General features: G+C 35.4%; 4 protein-coding genes across 5 annotated transcripts; 2 read left to right on the top strand and 2 right to left on the bottom strand.

Annotated features, from left to right (window-relative positions):
• The first annotated feature begins 96 nt into the window (after window positions 1–96).
• LOC110809332 (photosystem II 5 kDa protein, chloroplastic-like) lies at window positions 97–710 on the top strand. The gene has a single exon (XM_022035126.2). The coding sequence runs from the start codon at window positions 176–178 to the stop codon at window positions 497–499; it is 324 nt and encodes a 107-aa protein (XP_021890818.1). The 5' UTR covers window positions 97–175; the 3' UTR covers window positions 500–710.
• A 1,064-nt stretch (window positions 711–1,774) lies between these two features.
• On the bottom strand, window positions 1,775–8,283 carry TTA2 (fibronectin type III domain protein (DUF1423)). The gene is made up of 2 exons (XM_022035125.2): window positions 4,537–8,283; window positions 1,775–2,610 (listed from the first exon to the last, which is right to left on the bottom strand). The coding sequence occupies exons 1-2, from the start codon at window positions 7,646–7,648 to the stop codon at window positions 2,054–2,056; spliced, it is 3,669 nt and encodes a 1,222-aa protein (XP_021890817.2). The 5' UTR covers window positions 7,649–8,283; the 3' UTR covers window positions 1,775–2,053.
• Window positions 8,284–10,151: 1,868 nt separating this feature from the next.
• On the top strand, window positions 10,152–10,700 carry LOC110809318 (RNA/RNP complex-1-interacting phosphatase). Its single transcript, XM_022035112.2, has one exon. The coding sequence runs from the start codon at window positions 10,203–10,205 to the stop codon at window positions 10,551–10,553; it is 351 nt and encodes a 116-aa protein (XP_021890804.1). The 5' UTR covers window positions 10,152–10,202; the 3' UTR covers window positions 10,554–10,700.
• A 1,010-nt stretch (window positions 10,701–11,710) lies between these two features.
• TWD1 (FKBP-type peptidyl-prolyl cis-trans isomerase family protein) lies at window positions 11,711–20,658 on the bottom strand. Of its 2 annotated transcripts, XM_022035079.2 has the most exons (8): window positions 20,240–20,655; window positions 20,061–20,127; window positions 19,439–19,621; window positions 18,836–18,925; window positions 13,471–13,655; window positions 13,246–13,368; window positions 12,962–13,114; window positions 11,711–12,235 (listed from the first exon to the last, which is right to left on the bottom strand). In XM_022035079.2, the coding sequence occupies exons 2-8, from the start codon at window positions 20,095–20,097 to the stop codon at window positions 11,909–11,911; spliced, it is 1,098 nt and encodes a 365-aa protein (XP_021890771.1). In that variant the 5' UTR covers window positions 20,098–20,127; window positions 20,240–20,655; the 3' UTR covers window positions 11,711–11,908. The 2 variants fall into 2 exon arrangements, with proteins under 2 accessions (XP_021890771.1, XP_088065355.1); XM_088209229.1 differs by lacking the exon at window positions 12,962–13,114 and having other exon boundaries at window positions 20,240–20,658.
• Window positions 20,659–20,879: the final 221 nt, after the last annotated feature.

The following is a 20,879-nucleotide window of genomic DNA, read 5'->3' as shown; positions in this document are numbered from 1 at the left end:
CTTGAGAAAGATGTGAAGATCAAGCACCAGAAACTTTCATATTGCATCTGAAAAAATGATTGGTCCAAATCATATCTTGAGAGATAAGATATTGGATATCACCAACACATTTTTTCAATACCTAATTTAACTAACTCATCAACTTCATACATCACTCACAATACATTACACAGAAATGGCCTCAATCACCATGACAGCTTCCTTCCTCGGCACCAGCCTCGCCACCACCCAGTCTCCGGTGGCTTCTCACCGGAGACATTCAGTTGTTGCCAGTGCTGCAAAAGGAGCTGAAATGGAAAAGAGTAAGGTGAAGTTTGAGGCCAACAAAGAGAGCAGCAATGGCAGGAGGGAGTTGATGTTTGCTGCTGCAGCTGCCGTAATCTGCTCTGTTTCCGGGATTGCCATGGCCGAGGAGCCGAAAGCTGGCACCGCAGAAGCCAAGAAGTTTTATGCACCGGTTTGTGTCACCATGCCAACGGCAAGGATCTGTCGCAAGTGAAGAAAATCCATTATTAATTGTTTGTAACTTGATTTCTCTGCTATTCTGAACTTTGTTTATTTGGCCTCATCAAAATGCTGCTGTACTTTCTCCCACAGTTGATGCTCTCATTTAAGTGTTTCACACAACATTAGATCTCCAGCTTTGTGTGTTGGATAAATGGCACCAACTGATATATCTACCTCCTAATATAATGTTCATTTTCATATTACGTTTGTCCGTGTCTATACATATATATATATAGCGCATATATTGTTCTGTCAAATTTTCTGGGAAAATTTATAAATTCATTACAGACTGATGTGTTTGGAATGCTGGAATTGTACAGATCTCAAGTTTAAAATTGAACATAAATTACATTTTCATAATTATAATTAATTTCCAAAAAGTATATAAAAAAGACCCAAACTAATAAGTTTGACTAAGCAGGACTTTGCCGGCAACAAAAACAAAAGGACGAATTTCGGGCTTTATCCGAAGAGGGGGTGCTAAAACTTTGACGCTTAAAAGTACAAGTAAGAGAAAATATAAGTACAAGCTTAAAAGAGAAGTACAAACCTATTTGACATTCACCTTAACTTACTTTTATCTTGGAAGGCCCAAAATAATAGTGTTAAAATCTCCTTAATGCAGTGACAATGTTAATAGTTATCAAATGAACTTAATGTTGACAATCATAACATAATTTAAATGTCAGACAACAGAAATCGGGCTAGTAAGTAGCTTAAAGAAGAAACGAAGTTACCAAAAAGAAAAAAGGGTTAGAAAGAAGCAAAAAAGAAAAATGGTGAAGGAAAATGATTAACTTTTGAGAATCAACTGAGTCATTGGTGAATGTTAAATTTTGCATTTCCTGTCATTCGTCACTTCTAAGAGGTTTTTTCAAAATCTACATTCACAGTCTACCTGTAAGATACGCAACAAATTTAAATTATATCCATAATCTATGCGTTATACACGCATCAAACTCAAATTAATCTCAATTTTGTATTCACAGTCTGTGTAGGATGATGATGCCACACAAAATGTGATGTATTTTTAACTACCGAACATGTTTTTGTACATGTGAAAGAGTTCATATATAAAGAAAAGAAAAAAGTTCTTCTAGCTGTTTATTTAAATAACATCATAATAGAGAGGGAGAGAGAGAGAGAGAGAGATGGTAGAATTCTCACCAAGCTAGAAGCCTGCAATGGAGAAGAAAATCCTCACTATTGCATTAGAAACCTTCCGCGGAAAGAAAATTTCAATCTGCAACATTCTTTTTCAGGCTGCTTCGATAAAGAAGAGGAGCTTTTTTATAACATGATGAGATGTTTGTTTTGATCTCTGTACAGATTTTTGTTAGCAATTGAGAAAAGAAAAAAAAAAGAGAAAATAGAACCTACATCGCAAAGATACACCTAAAGACCAAATGACTTCAGAAAATAAGAACCATGCTGTGTGCATTACTACAACAAGCTTCCTTTTCCTTGTTCCTTCTGCAACTATGTCTTAAATTTTTACCTGAGACTGAGGCAGTTCTACATGAAAATTCTGTTAAACTACATACAATCACAAGGCCAGATTCCGTTTTGTTGTTTCCATTTTTAATAGAAGATCTTTAATATCTTCCTCCATCCTCATCTTCATACTGAAGTATTCCCGCTGTGCTCTTTCAAGACTTTGATACTCCTCTAATTTCTGCCTACGCATTTCCTCTGCCTCGACCAACCGCAGTTTTGTGATTCTACTCCTATACTCTTCCTCAATTTTTTCTGCTTTCGCATTTGCAATTCTTTTTAACCCCTCTGCTTCTCTTCTAGCATCATCTGCACGTGATTGAAACATTTTAGCCTCTGCTTGTTTGATTCGCACAATGCTCTCAAGTTCATCAAAAAGAGGTTCCTTGTGAGCATTTCTTTCGAGTTCCAAGTCAACAGGGTGTTTATCAGTGCATTCATTGAAGCTTCGTCGCATGCTAGATGATCCTTCCAGTTGAGGTGCTTTATCTGGATAAACAGAATTGCGCCATGAAGTATCCTGGCTAGCCCCTGCAATCCCATTGCTGGGTTTTCCCTGTTCCTTACCAGATGAAGCTGGGGCGTTGACGAACTTGGAAGAATCACACTCTGCAAACACATTGAAGATATAAGTAGTGTCCTGGAGCTTGGTGGAAAATCAATGCTCCAGAGAGAAAAAGAAAAGACAAACTCATGCATAGTTCCAAGTACAGGATAGAGCCCAATTATTAAAATAGAGCCAATATAGTTTCACAGAAGTCCATTGTTGTTTTTGGGACATAAACATTACCATGTCAGCAGAAGATGCTAACACTGACCACTCACAAGTGCATGAGGTAGTTGCAATTCTAAAACATCAAAAAAGATTAATTTTACAGCTTAGAGTAACCTTACTGTTAACCCTCCAGTGTATATTAATCTCAGAATCTAAATTACATAGTCAACATGAGAAATTCAGTTGATGCTAGGTTAGGTTCCAAGGGTCAAGACTTAGTTGATACTTCAGGTTGGTTCAAAGTTCGATTGAACGATTACTAGATTCATTATTTGGATCACTTGCGTTCTTATTCTATTGGATCTTGTTCTTTTTCTAAGTGATAAGGTCATTGATTCATATCTTTTTTACAGCTAGAACAAGAATACTAATACCTATTTTATAGATTCTAATAGAACTGACTAGATATACTACAAGCTTCTAATAGTAATGATATACAATAAGTTCCAAAGAAACATATTATTTAGTGGACTTTCTCCTGACTAAGGCACATATACCTTTTATTTCACTCTTTAACTAATCTCGATTTCAAAAGAAAGCTTGTTGGAACATAAATTTCTCACCCTCTCCTTCCATGACTTTTCTCTTCCAATCTCTAGAATCCTATTCTATCCTAATTTCTTAACTTGCCTTAGTTCTTTCTTAAATGTGAACCTTATTTTTAGAGGTCCACTTCAAGAACCAAGATGAACCCAAGTGAACCTATACCACAAACTAATTTGAAATTTTGGTACATAGATCACAAACTAGTTTGAAATGTTTGTAAAAAAAAAGAATAAAAGAGAATCATATTTAACATGCACTCAATTTATGCTCAATCTTTATTTCCAGACAACTAAAACCAATAATCCAGAAAGGAAATTCCCTGAAGTTTCAACCCAGAGAATTTCAACCTTTTTTCTTTTTTTTTGGGAAAAGAAGGAGAAATTCAACTTGAATATAAGCTTTATGCATTATTAATCTCAATGATGCCATCTGGTATGGTAGCCCAAGGGAAAGAATTTGGGAATATAACTTTTTCATCAAACTAAGTTTTGTTTAAATAAACTTGGAAATGACTGAAAATAAAGTTTCTCTGAACCGTTCCTGTGGATTAACTTATACATGCTTTCTATACCCTAAAAGAATTAAGGCTATTTTTTGGAACAAATTTGGTATTTTTGTGGAATTCATCCGCAACTATTTTAATTAGGAGAAGTCTAAATTCTATTAAAAGATGATAAAAATGAACTTATATGAAATTCCACATAGGATTGGAATAACAAATTCTAAATTCAATGAAATTTAGAGTACATTAAGTTTTCCATATTAATTCCCATGAGCTTAATTTTTATCATTTTAGCTATTAGCTATGACTTTCATCATCTTATAGTTGAAGTAAATGTGAATTTGCAGACGAGTTCCATAGAGAGTTAGATTTGTCTCAGAGATGACCTAAGCAAATTGTAAATTTGTCGTCTTCATTTTGTGAATTAACAAGTAAATTCCAGTCCATACTTCTTTCTTGAAATAAATATTTTTTTTGAGAGAAAAAAAGAATGTATATTAAGTATAAGACATCAAGGGGGTGTCACCCCTGTACAAGGTATTTACATATTAGTTAAACCATCAAAGATCTTCTTAAATCGTCCCACCCATATAAATCATGCCCCAGAATTAGAGCCAATAAATAATAATAAATTCAAGATTTTAAAAGTAATTCCAGTGTGACAAGAAGAGCCAATGAATAAGATCCTTTGGCGAATAAAATAGAAACATACCTGCCAGAAAATCCATGACATGATTGTAAACCTCAGAAAGTTCAGCCTTATTTGCCAATCTTGCCAGCATCAGATCAGCAATTTCATGTAGTCGTTTCCCTCTCAAATCCTTGCTACCAGAGAAAATCCTCCTGACATATTCAAGCTCCTTGGAAAGTGTTTCCCGTGTCCATTCCTTTGCAAAATTCTGGAAAACCTCTTTTACAAAGCCAAACATCTCGGACGGGTGATCACAAGCAACACAATGGAACTGCATTTCAGTTGTTCCATGAGGCCCAGTAGCACTTCTCCCATTCCTAATATAACGATCCCGTAAGCCACAATCCGCATGGCACCAGTGAAGACAGACATCACACCCAACCCAGCTACATGTATTAGATGCCATGTCAAACTTTGAGCAAACAAGACACATGCAAGCACTGCAAAAACCATTCCTCCTTGCACAAACTTTGCAATCGCACTCATCCACAGGCAAAAGACTCCGACACATAAGATTTCTGCATCTCAAGTTCAGAAAGATCTCAGCCAACTCAGACGATGAAATACTATTCTCTAACCGGAGGAAGTCAGGTAGACCAGTTCTCAGAGCAACTAATATTTCCAACTGAGCACGATGAGATTTAACCAACATCTCCAAGGTAATGTCAGACTTATTCTGCAGTGCATTCTGAAATCCATATAATTGTGCATGCTTATCCACGTTTACCATGATCTCCCGAATGCTCTCCTTCAGACAACCTATAGATTGTCCTGTCATTTCATGAAATTTTTTGGCCATCAGGTGTATAGGATCAGAAATCATCCGGCAAATAACTGTCTCAACAAAATCAGCTCCACCAATCAGGAGCTGATCTTGTTCTTTCTGGCTGCTACTCCTATATAAGCTACCACCGTGCTTCTCTCTGATTGCTCTCTTTTTATCAAAACTAAAATTTGAACCAATTTCATGAGAACCCACACTCTGTGGAGGAGATCTAACATCATTCTGTTCATGAAAACTCAACTGCTTATCAAGTCCATTGGTTACCTTCGAGCTTCCCTCCACAACTCTAATATGCTGCCCTTGTGCATTTTGCCCATTAGAGATACACTGTAATGCTTGTGACTGATGAAGAGAGCCATTTCCATTCATCAGAATTCTTTGATACATAGGAACTTCCTTATGTCTAGATTCATTATGAGATTGTGCTTGAAAAGATCCTTGAGAAACTTGATCTACTCCCTGAAATATAGGACGGCTATGAACAGACTGTTCAAAGTTGTCCAGTGAATTCTGTGTCAGCGAACAACTTGGATTATGATAGAATGACTGAGAACCTGAGAAGGACATTGATGCAGTAAACCCATCAGAATTGGTACAGAATGTATTTGTGAATGACTGAACACTTCTACCACGGCTTGGAGAGCCTGGAGCGAGGTTTGTACCACGAGAACCTATAGGTAACAATACATTTGGTAAGCTGAGAGAAAGATCTAATAGCTCCAGCCCCAGCTTCTCATCGATCTGTTTATTAGCACCTGAATGCTCTGCTTTCTCTACTCTTCTAACAGGAGAACTAGAGAACAACTCAAAGCCCCTAGTACTTGGTCCTTCGAAATCATCATTCCCATCCCTGCAGGTTAAAAGATTTCTTGATTCTCTTTCCATCCATAAACCATCTTCTGAGGAATCAGCAACATGGGAAGGAGCAACAGCAATGCTTTTACCTTTATCTCTGATATTCTGGCTCAGACCCTCTGTAACATCCATATTCACTTCTGGTCCTCCATTTTCCTGGTCAAATTCCTTGTTCAACTCTGACCCTTCAACTTCCTCTGCCTTGACCTCGAGATCAATCCCTTTATCTTGGACTTGATCCTTTTCCAACTGCGCAGGCGTCTCAACAACTATATCAATACTTTCTTCCACCTTACATTCACCATTCTCCCTCACGCACTCTGTGGCCTTCTGACCTTCATCATCACTTCCATTTCTGATTGCATCTCCATTCCCACCAGCTCTATCATTATCACTCGGTTTCTCGTCACCATCCACCAATTCATCAACGTCCTTCACTACATGCTTCCCTTCACTTGCGCTTCCCTTATTGTCCTCTTTCTCTGCACCCTCCATCATTTGATCTGCATCCTCATTTTCAACTTCCTTACTAGCTCTCTCAACATTGGATCCTCTACGATCACCATCAAAACCACAAAGAAGTACTATTTCCCTACAGGTATTTTCAATTTTGGACTCTCTCTGATAACCATCAGACCCAATAACAGGTGGCTTCTTCCCTTCATCTCCACACTCCACAGCAGTATCCATTTTGGTCTCAGCTTGAGGCTCCGGCTGCAGCTCTCCTTCCTCCATCTCACTATTACTCCCGCTCTGGACCTGCGCGTCCTCCACGTTCTTCTTTATTACCTCCCCCACACTCTTTGACTGCTCACTCCCTGAATCCTTGGAACATGTGGGAGACCTCGAGGACCTAGACTTAGATTTTGACTTGGACCTGGAATCCCTTGAATCCACACCCATTCCCCCTCTCATTCTTGACTGCTCGCTCCCTGAATCCTTTGACCAACTCGGTGACTTCACATCCTTCCTTTCCCTCTCCCTCGGCCTCACACTCCCTCTCTCCCGTTCCTCCAACCCGAAGTCCTTCACTCCGCTGCCAAATCTCCTCCACGACGACACACTCCCTTCCCTCCTCGGCCGCTCCCGGTCTGACCGAAACCCCTTGGGAAACTCCCTCCTCGACACGCAAAAGCTCTCCGACCGGTGAATCCTCTCATCCCGATATCGATTATCAAACCCTTTCCTCCGATCAAAACCCTCAAAATCGTGATCCAATCTCTTGCGAGAAAGCGGCCTGGAGGTTTCGCGATTTCCACCATCATCCTCGGGCAGAAACGACGACCTGTCTCGGTCGTACCGGGACGAAGAAGACGTCGACGACGAGATCAGCCCCTTGCGCACGACGTTGCTGTCGGCCGATGACTTATGGTAGAAGCCTCCGCCTCCACCACGATGAGCAGAGGAAGACGAGCGATTGATGCCGAGGGATTCTTTGCCCACATTCTTCTCGCCATAGGAATCGAGATCATCGCTCGATCTCAACCTCTTCATTTCGCTTGGGATTCACAACAACAACAAAAAATCACACCAAACTTCGAAAAAAAAAAAAAAAGCAAAACCCGAAAAAGAGCTTACAACAACTTCAACAAACAAAACAAACTAAGAGTTACAACAACCTTCCGAAACCCTAATTTATGTTCATCCCCAAATTTCATACTGAATCTTTAATACTGAACTCCTCCCAAGAAAGAAAAAGGAGAAGAAGAAGAAGAAGAAGAAGCAGGGTTGTCGGTTAAATTTTAAACTAAACATTTCAAAGTGAAAGTTGAAAGAGAGAAGGAAGGAGAGAGAGCTTGAAGTAAAAGCACCTGGAGATTTGCGCAAAATTCAAATCAAAATTACATCGATAACCCTCAGTACAAGAAAATTCCCAAGACCAGATTCAGCGATGGAGAGAGACAGAGAGAGAGAGATGAATAAATAAAACAAAATAGGGATTTAGAATCAGAGTTCGTCAAATTTGAGCTTGAAATTACCTATATAACAAATAGAGAGATTCAGAGAGGGAGTGAAAGAGGAATTGGGGAAACGAATGAGGGTAAAATGGGAATGTAAAATATTTGCTAGAAACTAGAGAGAGATTTATCACAGTCAACGCAGTTTAACCACTGTAGAGGAAGAAGAACAAGTTTATTTATTTAATTATTTATTTATTTGAAAAAAATAAGAAGAAGAAGAAGAAGAAGAAGTTGAATACGCAACGTGGGTGGAAAGCATACTCATCAGTAAAAGGTCGTGTGAGCGGTGATGTGTGCTTTATTTTTTTTAATTATTTATTTATTTACTTCTAAACTAATCTAACGACGTCGTATTTACTCTTAAATTAATCAAATTTTAAATAATAATAATTAATATTAAATTAAAAACCAAAATGCAAATTACAGCGCTCTGATATGTTGACACGTGTCATATTACTATTGGGGAGAATCTATGACTTTTACTGCAATCTACGACTTTTTGTCAACATCTGACAAATGCTCAGCTGTAGCCGCTCAGTCTTTAAAAACCACTTCCTAACGCTCTCCGTCTACCAAACAGTTGTACTCGCCATATCAGTCGACCGCACGTTTCTTTGAATTACACGTGTCTAGACATGATAGCGAGTGTTCATTTATTTCAGATCTTCCCGTAGGTGTTAGAAAGAACGTAGAGGATACTGGACTCTGACTTTGACTTTGACTCTTGACGTCATAAAGACATTATCTTTGATTTAAAATAATTAAATTTGAATGAATAGCTATGTATTTTAAGTTAATTTTTTTTTTTAAAGTGTATTTTTCGTCCAAATTTGAATTCTATATTTTTATTATTTTCTCATTAACATAAACTGAAGTTAATTTAATTAAGTATTTAAATTATATTTCGGATTACATAATTAATAATTATGAATTAAACGAGAATATAATATATTTAAACTAAAAGTAACCAATTTAATATTTAATTGTTATAATTTTTAAATTTTATAAAAACCAACAAATATATAGTTTTTATTTTAATATAAAATTAAAATAATTTTGCAAATGTATTTGCTAAATTGTAAAAAAAAAAAAAAAAAAAATCAAAACCTAACAAATAATTTAAAAATTAAGATAATAATTTATCCAAATTTTTTTATTTTTTATTAATAATTTAGATTTTCACGTGGCACACTTTAAAATTCATTTTCAATTTTTATTTTCTATCTAATCTTTTTTTTTTTTCAATACCCTTTCACTTTATTTTTCAATAAAATTTTGACCAATTTTATTTATTTTACACACTTTCTTAAAAGTTTTACTTTTTCTTCACACTTTCTTCTATTTCCTTATCTTTTGTTTTGTTCAAAATTTATTTTTTAAAAAAATAGATAAATAAACATATATATTTAAATTTAATTACTAAAAAATATTTTTTTTGAAATTAAAATCTATAATAAATTTATGGAAACCTAATCCAATATAATCATTAGAGCTCTACTAATATAATATATAATTAAGTTATTACTTTTATTGACTTGTATTATTAATATAAATTTAAACCAAAATCGTTCACTTGGTAGTTCAAAAAATTCATATTGTATAATTAAAAAATTATTAATTAGTTTATAACAAGTAATCTAATTACAAATTTGAATTTCAACGAATATAAAAAAATTGTCATTTTAATTATATATTATATATTAATAATAATGTATGTATAATATTTATTATCATAAAACTAAAAATTTTATTTATTATTTTATTAATAAAATTTTAATGATTAAATTAAATTAAATTTTAATACATTTTTATATTTTAAATAAAAAATTATTATATAGTTATTAAATTCTCTTAATTATAATAATCACATATACGTGTTTATAAACATTTTTCATATAGTTCGAATAAAGTTGAATTTGACCAAAGTACCCTTTTGATCTTATCCCTGTATGATTTCTCCACTCTCAAAAGCAAAATTGTGAGGTAAACAATTGCTTATCCAATTTCTAAGATATTTCAATATTGAGGGGCCCTATATATATATTAAGACCTAAAAAGAAGAAACCAAACTCTGTAATTGAGTTTCCATGGCATTAGCTCTGTCAATGAGTAATACCTTGATTTACAGAAGGAGCAGTCGATGCGGAGAGTTGGCGAAGAACAGACGATCTCATTCAAATCTCGTCTTCTCCATCTCTTGCTGTCATGAACCAACGGGAAAAACACAGAAAGAAGATGAAGGATTGTTTGGAAAGACAGAAAAGGTAGGGAAGTTGTTGAAGGAGAAATTGAATTTGGATCTGAATCCTAAACAGAAAGGTGACTGGAAGGATTTGATGTTGATGAGCTTATCTTTTGCGGTTTATGTGTATATATCCCAACAGATTGTCTCTGCTTACTTCGCGTATTGGATCTCCATTCCCAAACCTTCCTGGTAGACTTTTTATATTTATATATATAATTAATTTATATTTAGATACTTACTGTGTATAATATTATGCGTAATTATATATGTTATATAATACGTATATATATATATATATTAAATATATATAAAAGACTAATAAAGCTTGATTAGATGTCAATTGAATCGGGATCAAACCGCCATTATTACTTGTTACTATTCAATTTATAATAATTAAAATTTTCAGTCAACTTAATTATGATTTCATTTTTTCAAAGCATTAATTATTCAATTCTAACATCTTTGGAATTTTTTGATCCCACTTTTGTTCAAAAAATTCAAACCAAATTAGAGCCTGTTGCGTGAAAATTGGGACCGCCGGAAACACTTATCTACAAAAAGGATATGATTTTTTATGAATTTATTAAAATAAAATATAATTCTTAATAAATATATAAAAAAATATTACTTCTGTTTAAAAAAAAAAAGCAATAATACTAATAAAATAATATATTAATATTTTTTTCTTTTAAGTTTAATTAAATTATAAATAGATTTAAATTTTAAAATATAAAAAATTAATCAAAACTGTAGTATCATATGAGAGAAAATAGAAACAGTCAAAAAACATCAATCGAAATATAACTGATTTGAATTTAATTGAATCGAACCCAAATAACTACATTTAACTCAGTTGGAATGTAGCAGATTTAATAATCTGTCTGCTTATTTTTCTTAATTCAGTTTTTCATTTTGGAATAATGAATATCTCCTACTACTTCTAAGGAACTAATCACTGTAATTACCGTGGTGGTTTTGATAATCCTCAAGGTGAAAATCTCATTTTGAAGAAGAAAGCAAGTAAATACTGAATTTCCTATTAAATCTTCTTTAACTAATTTCTCCATTATCAAAACCTTTGAACCCTTGCTTGAGTTGAAAGATAACAGTAAATCAACTAAATCCACTCATTCCGATTGTATAAATGTATCTATATATATATATATATATATACATATATGTAAAAATATAAAAGTTTGATGTTTGCCTTCCACATCATGGAACTGTCCCTGGAACATTTGTCACAAGAAGATATAACTAGAACATAGAAAGAGTATTAAAGTCAGCAGAATTCTTCAACTGATGAAGTCAACTAATTTTTTTTAAAATGGAGATTAGGAGGCCATAAACTCAATCAACAAGAAAATTTATTATCATTTCATGCCTCTTTCTCTCATAATTTTAAATGGGTTTTTCTTAATCAGAATTCTTAATGGATTTAAAAACAAGGTAAAAAGATACAAGTTTTGGAAAAACAAGAAACACTTTTAAAACACTTGAGATACACATCAATCTTAATTGTTTATTTAACATCAGGGTCCTGAAAACTTAGTCAGCTTTAAGTCTTTCGCGCTTGAAGAGGCGATAGAAGAGCGAAACCAACCACTGCCAGAAGATAATTAGCCAATTACCACTCTTGGGTTTAGTTTCTGGTCTCGGTCCGAAAATACCTTTATAAATCTCCTTCTGTTTTTGATAAATAGCCTTGTCATGTTCAGCTAGCAACCGAAGTTCCTTCACTATTGCTCTGTCTTCAGGAGCAAATTTTCGTGCTTTTTGGAAATCTTCCCGAGCAGCATCAGTCTGCCCAAGTTCTGCTCTAGCCTTACCTCGTCTGAACAGTGCTTTCACATTGTTCTCGTCCTCAGCCAAAACCTGTCAGCATATCATCCATGGAAATAGCTAGTCAGTTGTTTTAACTCTCTCACTGATTTAATTTTCCTGATAACCAAAAGTGAGAAATAGAAACAAACCATCATAACCAGAATTGTTTGGTACAGGAATAACATAATAAAGCAAGTATCAGAACTAGGTGAACTAAAAACACCTAAGAAAATCCCCATGTAAGATCTTTCAATGCAGCAGCAAAATGTTAGACACATCAATCATCATCCAAACGCATTGGTTTTAAAATACACTGAAGGAAACGACATGCATTAAGCACATAGAGCTGCTTATTTTCCAAACTTCACATGTCCTTTTAGTTCTTTGATTGATGAAAAAAAAAAAGAGGATCTCAAGCACAAACTACAGCAGTTCAGGCAGAAAAAGAAAAAAACAAAAAAAGGAAATGCTCGAATAAAGTATATGATTAAAATTAAAACTCTGGATAAAGACTATGAGTAGACAAAAACATCTTTATAAGATTGCTTGCTCTACATTATAAGTTATTAGAAGGGTGTCAATAGTTACGTCTGGTCTACAGGATAGTAAAATAAACATCCATATATATTCAGATTAAACAAAAGATTGTCTTTGTTAATTTTGTTGTTGAATTTCAGATCATTTGTTAAAATACAGCTTTGGCTCTTTCAAAGGTGTAGTGGCATTATTTTGTTATATCATTTACCGGGAAAGGAGCTTTATGGATCATTCACTTACAAGGCTGCATTGTCCAATGGCTTCTTCATAGCGTTTGAGCTTTATCAGACATGCTGCCATGTTAAGATGGCATGGATTTTTAACAGCCAAAGCCATATCTCGATACTTCCCAAATAACTGAAACATGAAGTCATCACCCATATATGCTATGGCCTACATGAACAGAAAAAAATCTGGACTAATCAAAAACTAGAAAGTCAAAGAGACTAGATGAGGTTGGATGAATGCAGATGCCAGCATGATATGTTAAACTGTCATACTAAAAAGGAAACTTAGTGCGTAACCATTTCATACTGTTGCATGGCCTCCTCCAATTTGTCCTCCTTAAATAAAGAGTTCCCATCCATCTTCCGTCGATCTGCAGCACCAATCCTCTCTTCAACAGTCATGTCACTACGAGCTTTCCCCTGTGTAATGCAACCACATAAAGCCACATGTTGTTAGGCTCAGGCAAGAAGAAGCATTTGGAGATCATAGGTAAACATTTAGCAAGCCAGAATAAAACTTACTTCTTTTGTTTCATCAAATCCAATGAGTTCAACCTCATAGAACAAGTCTGCCATGGGGGGAACATTTGGGAAAGAAAAGCTTCCTTCTTTCCCATAACCTAACTCCCAGCCCACATGTAGCAGCGCACGTTCACCAGACTTCATACTGGACACTCCAACTGCTAAGCCAGTCATTTCTTTCTTCTCTGTTACATTTTCAAGACTATCATCGACACTTGGAAAGACAGTTAATAAACAGAGAAACTTTCTGCCATTACAGATAATGATTAGAATCATTAGATTGACGGACTACCAGTAGATGAGTAAAGGCATTGTTCTGGCATTGAATTTTCAATTAGACAAAGTATTCTCCATATAGGAATGATACCGTGTCCTAATAGGAATATTCATGCCATGTATATGTGCAGCACCTGTTATCTGTCTTGCAAACATATTAACATACTATTACACATCTATTACAACAATGCTCCAAAATAAATAAATAAATAAATTGTATAAATATTAGAAATAAGTTATATTTACTGTTACTGTTTTCTGTTATTCATTTTTGTTAGATAACTAGGCACCGTAACAAAATGCTAGCTGTCATTTAGAATGGAAGGTTGTTAATTTGTTTTTCCTTATGTTTTGCCTATAAAATGAGGCACAAATCATTGATGTAATAAGATGAAAAATGGGAGTTTTTTTCTACTCTTAATATCTTCATGGTATCAGAGCATACCTGATCCAAATTCTTCAGCATCCCTCTTGCATTCAATAGGCAGGATGAACAGACTTCTTCTTCGCTCGAAGTCCTTTAGGGCTCCTATCTTCCGGTGCCTGACAGTCATGCTCTCACTGATATGGCTCCTTCTTTCATTACTGGACATCGACTAAATGGCAGCAACTATCTACAATGGTCATCCTTTGTATTAATGTTCATTCGTGTTCATTCGAGGGCAAAGCCGGGACGAATACCTCATTGGAGAGCTCTCACCACCTCCCGCGAATGATCCAAATGCTCGAGCATGGAAAGTAGAAAACAATCTTCTTATGTCTTGGTTGGCGAACTCAATGATTACTGAAGTCGAAGCAAGTCTTCACGACCTGCCCCAAAGAGAAAAGACGGTAACTCAATATTACAAATTTCTTACTTGAAAATGGCAGCAGCTTGACGCTTTTGAGGAACATGCTTGGAGCAGTCCCGATGATGCCAGGAGATTCCGAAGCATTGTGGAATAGAAATGAATGTTCAAATTCCTCTTCGGACTGAACAAATACCTCGACGAAGTAAGATGACGCATCCTTAAAACCAAACCTCTCCTGAACATGAGAGAGGTGTTCTCTGAGGTGCAACGCAAAGAAAGCAGGAAGAAGGTGATGATGGGTGAATCGTAACTCAGCCCTAACCTTGCTGAAGGCAGTTCTCTCTCACCCGAGACTGGTGTAGCTCTCACAAGTCGGGTGGACTGAGCAGAAGGGACGGCCATGGTGTAAATACTGTAAAAGACCTGGACACATTCGTGGAAGATGCTGGAAGCTTCACAGGAAGCCAGCTGAAAAGAAGATACCAAAGCAGGAGACTCATCGGGGCAATTTTGTCTCAACTGAGGAGGAATCAGCTGCAGTCGTTCCTACAGAAAGTCCTCTATTTAGTCCTGAACAGATCAACCTCCTCCAGACAATGTTTTCTCCCAATATAATTCTTAGTAATGCTTCCACAGCTCAAAAAGGTAATTTTTCTGGTCTCTCAACTTATTCCTCAAAAAAGGGCATATGAATTATTGACTCAGGTGCTTCCGACCATATGACCGGGGATATCTCACTATTTAAGGAGTACAATAAGTGCAAAGATAAATTCTCAATTAAAATTGCTGATGGCTCCAATTCCCGAGTCGAAGGAACAAGAATAGTTGCACTGTCACCCAAGTTAATTTTGTATTCTGTGCTATACGTTTCAAATTTGTATTGCAATTTCCTGTCAATAAACAAACTATCACAGGACTTGAATTGTGTAGCTATATTTAATTCTAAACTGTGTGAATTTCAGGACTTGAACTCGGGGAAGACGATTGGCAATGGTAGTATGGATTCAGGTCTTTATCTACTGCAAGCTGACAACTCTTCTCTTAGTAGATAAACTCATGCAGTATGTATTAATTCTGAATCTGTAAACAATTTAAACAGGGAATGTCCCATCATGTTATGGTATTACCGTTTAGGACATCCTAATTTCTTATATTTGAAAAAGTTATTTCTTACTTTTTTTCGAAATAAAAATTCAATTTCCTTTCAATGCGAAATATGTCAACTGTCCAAACATATTTGAAATTTATTTTCCAGTTCAGTTTACAAACCCACAAAACCTTTTTCATTAATCCATAGTGATATATGGAGTCCTTCTCGGGTTACTAATATCACCGGGACAAAATGGTTTGTATCTTTTGTTGATGACCACACTAGAATCACTTGTATCTTTTTTATGAAAAAAAAATCTGAAGTTAGCCAAATTTTTTAAAAATTTCATACTATGATTCAAAATCAATTTCATACTAAAATTCAAGTATTGAGATCAAACAATGGGTGTGAATACTTTGAAACCATTTTGAGACAATATTTTTCTGACCACGACATTATTCATCAAAGTTCCTGTGTTAATACCCCACAACAAAATGGCATAACCAAACGAAAAAATATACACATTCTTGAAGTAGCTCGATCAATTATACTCACTACCCACATTTCAAAAATTTTTTGGAAAAAGGCTGTTCTCACCGCTGCATACTTAATAAACCGCATGCCCTCCTGAACTCTCGCATTTCGAACACCCTATGATACACTCTTAAAGGTCTTTCCACAATCTCATATCCTTCATAACCTTCCCTACAACGTTTTCGGTTGTTCAGCCTATGTCCATGTTCATACTCACCTCAGAGGTAAACTTGACCCAAAGGCCATTAAGTGTGTTTTTGTTGAATATTCACCAAATTAAAAAGGATACAAATGTTTTTGTCTAAGGACCCGTCGTTTCTACTACACTATAGATGTTACTTTCTTTCAAAACTAGTCATTCTATCCCACTACTGATATTCAGAGGGACAGTATTAATCATGAATATCAAGTATGGGATATAAGTACACCACCTCTCACCTCTCTTCCCTACACTATTCCTGAGTTCTCATTAAATTTCTCTGAAACCAGTATCAAAGAGTCTGAACCTGAGCTTATACCTACTACTATCAATAAAAAGTTACGTGTCTATACTAGGAGAAACAAAACTACAGTTGATAAAGATTCTGAGCCAACTACACATTGTCATGAGTCTATTCCAATTCCGAGCAGTAAGGACACATCAGATAATGAGTTTTTAGACACAATTTCTGATATTATTACCATTACAGACACCACGATATTGAGTTACCTATTGCCTTGTGGAAAGTAACTCGATCTTGTACTAGACACCCTATACAGGATTATGTTTCATTCAGCAACATATCTTCAAAGTATCATGCATATATAAGTAAGCTTGATGGCAGCTCCACTGAACCAAAAACAATTCATGAAACCCTTGCACTACCAGAGTGAAGATCAGGACTCTAGACAAGAACAAGACTTGGGAACTGACAGAACTTCTACTTGGAAAACATAAAGTAGGGTGCAAATGGGTATTCACTACAAAACACAATCCTGATGGAAGTGTGAATCCGTACAAAACCCGTCTAGTGGCTAAAAGCTTCACTTAGTCCTACGGAATAGACTATCAGGAGACATTCACCCAGTGGCTAAGCACAACACTATCCGGGTATTACTCTCTTTTGCTTCTAATCTTAATTGGCCTCTCTGTCAACTTGACGTAAAGAATGCATTTCTCAATTGTGATTTAGAAGAAAAGGTATATACGGAAGTCCCTCCGGTCCTTGAGACCACATATAAATCTAACAAGGTGTGCAAACTCAGAAAAGCACTCTATGTTCTAAAACAATCTCCGAGAACTTGGTTTGACAAATCCACCAAAACTATCAAACATATGGGCTCTGAGCAGTGTCAGTCTGATCATACTTTGTTTGTCAAGAATAATGCCTCTTATAAGAAAGCGATCTTAATTATTTATGTTGATGATATTATTTTACCAGGTGATAACATAGAGAAAATTCAGAAACTCAAAATTTTTCTTGTCACAGAGTTTGAGATAAAAGATTTTGAAGCACTCAGGTATTTTCCGGGAATGGAATTTACTTGTTCTAAAAAGGGAATATATGTGTCACAACGAAAATATGTTCTTGACCTATTGAAAGAAACAGGGATGCTTGGGTGTAAATTAACAGAAACACCCATAGAAACGACTACAAAAGTTGGATTTAAAACCAATGGCAAACCAGTTGATAAAGAAAGATATCAGAAACTTGTGGACAAACTTGTTTATCTCGCTCATACTAGACCTGACATCAGTTTTGCTGTCAGTACTGCAAGTCAATTCATGAATCAACCTACTGATGATCATATGAATATAGTATATCGGATCCTAAGATATCTTAAGAAAACTCCAGGATAAGGACTATTTCTCCAGAAAACAATGAACAGGAATATTGAAATCTACACAAATACCGATTGGGCGGGTTTTGTAACTGACAGAAGATCTACATCTGGGTACTATGTTTGGGAAAACTTAGTCACTTGGCGGAGCAAGAGACAATCTGTTGTGTCACGAAATAGTACAGAAGCTGAACTTCGGTCACTTGCTCATGGAATATATGAGGGAATTTGGTTAAAAAGGATTCTAATAGAAATAAAATTCTCGATTACTACTCCCATGAAAGTACGGTGCGACAATCAATTAACAATCAACATAACTAAAAATCTTGTACATCACGATCGAACTAAACACATGGAGATAGATCGGCACTTCATCAGAGAGAAGATTGAAGATCAAACTATTACAATACTCCATGTTCCTATTAGTCAGCAAACTGCAGATATTTTAACAAAGGCACTTCCTAAAAGATCCTTCAACGAATTGATATCCAATCTAGGTTTACTCAACATTTACGTAACCTGATTAAGGGAGAGTGTAAAAATATTAAGAATAAGTTATATTTGCTGTTACTGTTTTCTGTTATTTATTTTTGTTAGACAACTAGGCACCGTAACAGAATGCTAACTGTCATTTAATAGGGAAGGTTGTTAATTTATTTTTCCTTCTGTTTTGCCTATAAAATGAGGCACAAATCATTGATGTAATAAATGAAAAAAGGGAGTTTTTTCCTACTCTCAAAATCTTCATAAACTTTAGCAGAGACTATATATTAAGCATCGAAGAATCTTGTCAGCATTTTTTATTCAACGGGTTTGAATTCAAAGAAAGAATCAGGATGAATTAGGCAAGTACCTTTCCCCAAAACCATTTCGATTGGTTGCTGTTCATTCCATGTGTCTTCAAACTTGTGTTGAGTGCTTTCAGTCCATCCCCTGTAATGCACTGTGGCACCGATGCAGTTAATAGGATACAGAAAACATGAGCTCAACTTCAATCATAGCCTCCAACAAGACAGTAAACAAGAACTTTCCCTTAATATCAATGCTGTACATAGTTGGTTTTAGCTCAAGTATTGGCTTGACGAATGCAATATGTAAGTATGTTAAACAATTGATTCCGACCTCAGTCAAACGGCTTTGAACTCCACAATCAATCACAGAAAACATCTCTCCTTATTAATTATACCTTACCATGCTAACTTGCAGCCACCAAAAAGAAATGGTATTCAACTCCCCCATGTCCTTAGATATGACAGAAAGGCTAGAGACATGCATTACTTTGTAACAAATTGTCAGAAAGTGCTTTATTTGACAGCATTAGCTATTCAATACTCATTGGTGCAAAACAGAAGTCCTCAGCCACCAGAATGGCAAACTCAAAAATATTTTCAAGGATCAAAACCACAGTATACTAAAGCTCAGAGATATCCAATACAAGCAGATATCTGGTACTTACAGAAGCATGTAGAGTACTTGGATGGTTTCTGACCATGACCTTCCTTAATGATTTGCTTCGTTACTTTCTCATGCAGGATTTCAACTGCAGAATCGACTTTTGGGGGACCATTAGCGTCTTGAGGTGGATCTCCATGCACAAAAGCAGCACCTTCAGCAACTATGTCATTTTCTTGGTCTTGACCTACAAAAAACAAGGGCATGAACTCACCTTGTTTTGCAATGTAATCTGCAGCAAGTTCATCTTCCAGCAAGACCAAAAAATATCACAATTTTATGCTAGAAAAAGATTTTCTCTTGCCAATTATATAGCTTTTTACAGTGTAAAATAAAAAGAAAGTCAACGCAATACTTAGTCTTAAGAAAACAGCTAATTCAATACATAATAATTATCCAAAAGTACTCTTCACAAAATATTCAGTTACATTAGAAATTGCTGGTGTGTATAATCCAAGAAGCAATTTTTTCGTTTTAATTTTAAATATAGCTATATAAGATCAAATGATACTTGCACAACTGAACATTTTTTTCCTCATTAATATGCCTTGTAAGATCGCATATTCAAGTACTAAAATCCGAAATTAAAGAATTCAGTATCTTAAACGGGAGCATGGAAAACTCACCAAGAGATTGACTTTGCTGCTCCTGAGCGTCCTCCATACTCCAAATTCACCAAAATTCGTGCAATATCTGAAACAATACATTTTTTAATCAGAATAGCATTTGAAGGATTTCAATCCATAGCAACCTCACTTAAAAGCAAAATTACAATCTGAAACCATTTAACAGCGATGCCACTCACCCGGATCACGGAAGACTAGCAGTGACGAATAGATGTGTGATGAACGAGACGTACTACCGCGAGAGAAGGAGTACGCAGAGTAGAGGCCCTTTTCAGTTGAGAATAGAGATTGTATTGTAGAAAGGAAGAAGAAGAGGATCGAAAACGGAAGGGAAGAAATAGGGACGATTGCTGCTGGTTCAGAGAAGAAGCTACAATGATCTCAGAGAATTACAGTTCGGCAATTCGTTTGAAGGAAAAGGAGCAAAAATGGGGATGATAAGCTCTGTTGATGGAGAAGAAAAGGGGAAGGAAGTAAGTTTAGGTTTTCCTTCTTCTTTTTCGAAGAAGAAACTTCCAGAGATTGCTTGTAGGAAAAAGACGACAAAGATGAGAAAATTTTCAGGTCGTCTGTGTGTGTGTGTATATATATATATATATAAATGTATAACTCCTGGAGGGTGTATATTATAACTGCTTGTCCATGAGTAACACAAAAGAGGGTTTTTACTTGGTGATGATTTTAGACTTCGGCTTCAAATGGAATTTTATTTAAATTAAATTGGGTTGGGCGCTTATATAGTTCTCTTCTTTATTTTTTAATTTTTAATTTTTAATTTTCATTTTCTTTTAATTTTTTCATAATTATAATTAAAATAAC

This window comes from Carica papaya, chromosome 8, assembly GCF_054855325.1.
Source record: "Carica papaya isolate Zhongbai chromosome 8, ASM5485532v1, whole genome shotgun sequence".
In the NCBI taxonomy this organism is placed as follows: domain Eukaryota; kingdom Viridiplantae; phylum Streptophyta; class Magnoliopsida; order Brassicales; family Caricaceae; genus Carica; species Carica papaya.
The sequence above is the reverse complement of the archived record's forward strand: the minus strand, read 5'-3'. Positions and strand labels throughout refer to the sequence as shown.